This window comes from Alligator sinensis, unplaced genomic scaffold (genome assembly GCF_000455745.1).
Source record: "Alligator sinensis unplaced genomic scaffold, ASM45574v1 scaffold717_1, whole genome shotgun sequence".
In the NCBI taxonomy this organism is placed as follows: domain Eukaryota; kingdom Metazoa; phylum Chordata; order Crocodylia; family Alligatoridae; genus Alligator; species Alligator sinensis.
In genome coordinates, this window is record NW_005841961.1 from 911,164 (window position 1) to 916,808 (window position 5,645).

The window sequence follows — 5,645 nt, forward strand, 5'->3', positions numbered from 1 at the left end:
CACAGTGTGGGGCAGGCTCCAGCTGTGGGGTGGAGCCAGAGCTGCACAGGGCTCTTCTCTGCAGGGGCTGGTCTTGGAGCAGGCTCCGGCGGTGTTGGGAGGAGGCTGCAGCCACTCCAGACTTCACCGCAGCTCCGCTTCTAGCACCGCGCCGCTACTCAGTGCCCAGTACAACCCTGGCTGAACATCCCGCCTCCACCCAAACACCAGGAAAAGCCGCAGCTGCACTGGGTGGTAGCGCAGGGCTGGGAGCAGAGCTGCAGCAAAATTTGGGATGGCTGCAGCCTCCTCCCGGCGGCACTGGAGCCCACTCTGAGCCCATCCCCTGCTGAGAAGAGTCCTACAGAGCCCTGGCTCCTGCTCCTCCCCGCAGCTGCAGCCTGCTCCGCACTGTGCAGATTGGCAGCACATCCCCCACCCTGCCGGGGTGTATTCAGCAGCAGGAGCTGCCCCCACCCCATAAGCTGCACCTCCATCCTGTGCCCCGCCTGGACAGCGCCTGCCATTGCCCCTGCCCCATCCCTCACCATGGAAGATGTTGATCTGCCCCCGCCGACCTACCACTTGATGGCAGCTGTATCGGAAATTGGATCAGTATCGGCCAATATGCCTCCTTGAATATCAGCTTATCGGTATTGGCCTCCAAAATCTCTATCGGTACGCCCTTAGGAGTTACCATTTAGATTTTTTTTTTTTTTTAGGGGGTTGGTGGTGTTAAGTAAACAGAGGGATGTTATTGTATACATCCAGAAGACTTTTTATAAAGAGTCAGTCAAGGACTCTCCTTGGAATTGCTGATTTTGAGATAAATATTGATTCTAAGCTGCTAGTTTTAACATTGAAACTTAAACGCTCTATCTCTGAGTATTATTATAGATAGTTATAGTCTTACTTTCACTCTTCTGACAACCATCTGTGGTGACTTCCCAAGGTGCTGAGCATCTATAAGATCCCACTAAAATCTATACATACTGAATGTGCTCAGTACCTTCACAAGTTAGGCCTTGAGTCCATAGTGAGAGAGGAAAAATGAGGTGTTATGGATAAGTTTTCCAAACACTGTCAGTGTAAAATACTAGTGTTAGCACTACTTAATCACATTGAGCCTAATCTTATAGTTAACTATGCTCAGCTGTCATTTATTTCAGTGGAAGGTTCTGGGCCAGTAGCACATAAGACACTTATTGCAATTAGCAAAACAGTCTTTGGTCTCTTGGATGTGTACTCCATTAATTTAAATCTATGGCACAAGGGAAACATCTGCTATGCTAGATGTCCTGGCAGAAAAAGATGCATTTTATTAAAAAAAGTCACTCTGTCAGAGCTGTAGCTATTTCTAATACTGGATAATACTGCATTTTAGGTACAGTGTTATGACTATGACAGCGATGGATCTCACGACCTTATAGGCACTTTTCAAACAACAATGTCAAAGCTGAAGGAGGCATCCCGGTCCTCACCAGTAAGTCCATAAGCTTAACAATTTTTGTATGCTTTCATTAAGATATTTTATGCTTTGGGAGCAAAGACAACAAAATTGATTTCCCATATTTACTTGAATCCAAGACAAGGTTTTTTTCCCCCCTCTAACATGGCAGGGGCGGGGTAACTCATCTTAAAATCAAGTACAAGGCGAGGGGCAGGTGTGGCTGCTGTGACTCTAGCCCCAACCTGCAACAGCTGTCTGTACCACCTTCCCGCACCCTGTGCCGCCTCTTCCCCCCCACCCTTACCCTAACCTATACTGGAACTTGTAGTTGAGGCTGAATTAGTATTTCTGTTAATAATCTATGCATAGGTAGGCTTAATATCTTGGTTTCTTTTTAATGTCTAAAAACACAACCAGTCAACTTAAATGAATTTCACTGATCCTAATCATCAAAGTGCAGAATCCAGTTTAAATGTCACTGTTTTATAAAAAGACCAAAGCCTGTAGTCCTTGTGTCAGATTTTACTTAATCTTTCATTTCCGGCTTGAGAGGAGTGGGTGATTGAGTGAATCTAATTGAAGACTTGAAGATTCAACTTCTTATGTACAGAAATCCACTTGATATTTTATGCTGTTTGTATCCTTATTTCTTTTCTTTAAGGTTATCCCATGTATTGTGCTATGAACCTTTAGCAGTGCTGCAAAACTTTGTTACAAGACTGACTGCTTCCTTGTAAATTTGATTAAAGGCCACAGAACCTTTGCTTAGAATTTCTTTATGGCTTATGTTGTGTCTCGGACGGCCAGGGCCGACTCGAGTTACGCTCGTACGTCAGGGCGGGCTGGTGAATGGAGAGGCAGACACAACTTATTGGTTGCAAAAAACTTTACTCACGCCGCTTGCAATCACGACGCAGGTGGTCCAGTCGTCGGAACAGCCACATGAGTTGTTCCAGCTGGCGGGGTTCAAGCCAGTTAATCTGTCTGCAATTCGAAGCCGGCGGAGAAAGGGGTACGTCGGGGGTGCGCTCGGGGACAGGAAGAAAGATCGATAGGTGATCAGTCTATCGATCAGCAGCTGCAAGTCAGATAACTTCAGAGGCACTCTGCAGCGTGCTCAAAGCTCTTCGACGTGGGCGGAAGTCGCGTGGAATTTTAAACGGCCAGCGAGCCAATTACTAGCCGCCACGTGTGAATAATTTAGCACTGGCCAATAGCGGGGCACAAATTTGCATCCGAATAGCGGGAACTCTTTGCACCGTGCATTTCTGTGCTGCAAAGAAGAAATGCATCCTGCAAAGGAAACTGCAAATTGGCGGCAACTCTCCTGCACGCAGGCTCTTAATTGCAGCAGAACACTCTGCCGTGCAAAGGAGCTCTCATGTGGCCAGGAAATTCCATAGTGCCCAGGCACAAAAAAATCACTGGGTTGTGACATGTTGCTACAATATTTTAGGATATCTTTCTTTTATGTAACCTTATACCGTCCTGAGTATTGTATGTACTAATATTACATTTTTCTCTTATAATAACCACCCCGTTCCATGTTGCACCTTTGTAGGTGACTACTTCTGAAGTCTTCTTAAGACTAAACAGAAAACAATCTAACACTTTTACTGGTGCTTATAAATGATTTCAGTATGAGTTTACTCATGTGTAAATCTGCTAGATATTTCTAAGGCTGCTTTTTCATCTTTCTAGGTTTTTTCAGGAATGGTGTGTTGTTTGTACAGTTTTTTACACAGTCATGTTTCTTGCTGTTGTAATTTAAGTTCTACAAATAGTATCGGAAATCAGATCAGTATCGGCTGATATGCCTCCTTAAAAATCAGCTATCAGTATTGGCCTCCAAAATTTCTATTGGTGCACCCCTACAAAGAACTGATGCAGTTTGTTCAGTAGCTTCAATATTGCCATTTATTCCTTTGGGGGATACTTTTAAGGGAAACCTTTGGCAGGAGCCTGATACATGCTAGTTCCCTTGTTTTGAACATTAATGGAAGTTTGGGGTGTTTAAGTCATCCCAGGAATGAAGCCACAATTGATTCTTATTGGTGAATACCTGTGTTTTCTGTAAGCTTTCCCCCCGCCCCCACACCTTTTTTTTTTTTTAACAACTAGTTGCTAAATGTAATCAGTCATGACCAAAGTTGTTTTTGAAGTTTGTTCAAATACTTATGTGCATGTGTGTTTTCAGTTCTGTGGCCAGTGTTACTGATTACCTTACCTTACCACTTGCTGGAGATCAGTAATAGTTGAGAAGTAGTTGGCGGAAATGAAGTTTTTGCGAAATGGACATGAGGTGAAGAGAATGAGAAAGCTTCAGGAAATCCAAGGAGCTTCTGCAAATGATGGGTACCAGCCATATGGTTCCAGAGTTTGCGGATTGACAGATCTGCAGCTGCTGCTCAGCAAGCTTATAGCAAAAAAACCCAAAGATGACTTAAAAGTGTCTGTCTAGAAAGGAGGATATATCCATTTCTTTCAAACTCAGCTCTTGCAAACATGTTCTATGTTTTTTCTTGTTGAGATTAACTGATGTGGCTTCAAATGGAATTACGCCTTAAACCACTTAATTATGCAACATAGTTATTTGTGGATTTCATTTCCCCACAGAGTGGTGGAGGCAGATTGGATAGCCAGGTTCAAAAAGGGACTGGATACATTCATGGATGAAAGATCTATTAATGTCTGTTGAAGAGAATGGTTGGAGATGTTTCCTCTGGCATCTCTAACCCAATAAATGGTGGATGCCAGGGCAGGTATTGAATAGGGGATCTGTATAGGGAAGTATTTGATTCAGATTCGGCCAATTTGAAGGACAGCGATTCGATTCGGAGATTTGGATCACTGTCCTGAATCGATTCAGCCGAATCAGCTTTGGAAGATTTGGAGAGATTCGGTGATTTGAATTGGCTGGAGAGAGGTAGGCACAGCCAGGCGGCTGCAGGTTCCCTCGCAGCTCCTCCATCTGTCTGCCTCTCCACAGGTGGGGGGAGCTGCGGGAGAAGCCCCCATGGCTGTCCTGCGTGGCCCCAGCCTAGTCCCAGCACTTAACCCCCGCCCAAAACTCCCACACTCACCAGCTTCAGGAGTGCTGATTGAGGCCTTTGGGCACTTGTGGCAGAGCCCCCCTGTGCAATGTGAGGCAGTGGGCGGCATCAGGGATTGCCCCCTGCCTGGTACCCACGCAGCAGCTGCCCCGTGGCGTGGGTTCAGCTCAGCTCAACAGGGTACTGTGTGGTGTCTGGGAACTGGGGCCACTAGGGCTGAGCGCTGCCAGGCTCTGGCTGACAAGTGAAGCTGCCCAAGCTCCTAGGTGAATCGAACAGGGAGCTGGGAAATCAAGCCAGGTCCCTGAACATTCCCCCAGTTCCCGGTTCGATTCCCTAGCTCCCCGATCTTTCCCCTAGCTCTCTGCTCACTTCCCCTAGCTCTTCCTGGGGGGTGTGGGCCCCCAGATGATGTGGGATGACCGCAGGCTGCTGCTACCAGCTGGTGATGGCAGTGGCTCTGGGCTATTGCCCCAGCTGGCGGCGGCAGCCTGCAGAAACTCCACGTGGAAATCTGGGTGCCCATCCCCACCGGGGAATTGCTGGGGGAATGGTCAGATAGCTAGGGAATTGAACCGGGAGCTCTGGCTGACACATGGATCCATCCCAGCTTCAGACCAGCATGCGGCACTGCACCCACACCATGGGGCATCTGCCTCACGGGTTCCAGGTGGGGGTGGTGATCCCTGCTGCCCCCACTGCCCCACGCTGTGCGAGGGGGCGGGGGCTCTGCCATGAGCCCTCAGAGGCCCTTATCGCCACTCCTGCAGCTGGTGAGTGTGGGCCTTTATTTTTTTTTAATTGCCAAGAGGCTGGGGCCGGGTTGGCAATGGGCCTGGGCATCACAGCCATGGGGGCTTCTCCCACGGCTCCTCCAGCTGTGCCTGCCTCTGCCCCAGCAGGGGAGTCTTGGGGGCTCTGCCCTGCTGCCGTGTGCTTGGCCAGCGTGGGAGGGGCGTGATGAAGGTGCCACTCACTCTGGGCAGCAGCAGGGCACAGCCCCTGCTCCCAGTGCTGCCGCTCTCACATCAGCGCTGGGAGTGGGGCTCTGCCCTGCCACCACTTGCCAGTTGGTGCGGGAGGCACAGGATGTGGGTGCAGCAGCACAGGGAGCGGGGGCTATACTTTGCTGCTGCTTTCCCCCCTTCTGCCTGGAGCAAACC

At 48.6% G+C, this 5,645-nt stretch overlaps 1 protein-coding gene across 5 annotated transcripts in view; it reads left to right on the forward strand.

The window, feature by feature from the left end:
- CPNE3 (copine 3) overlaps positions 1–5,645 on the forward strand; it is a 41,458-nt gene that overhangs the window by 18,471 nt on the left and 17,342 nt on the right. For 4 of the 5 annotated variants that reach the window (XM_006020602.3, XM_025200229.1, XM_025200228.1 and 1 more), the window contains one exon: positions 1,364–1,462. The exons of the other annotated variant lie outside the window; for it this stretch is intronic. In XM_006020602.3, coding sequence (XP_006020664.1) covers positions 1,364–1,462 — 99 coding nt within the window. The remainder of the gene's footprint in view (positions 1–1,363; positions 1,463–5,645) is intronic. 5 annotated transcript variants of the gene reach the window in all.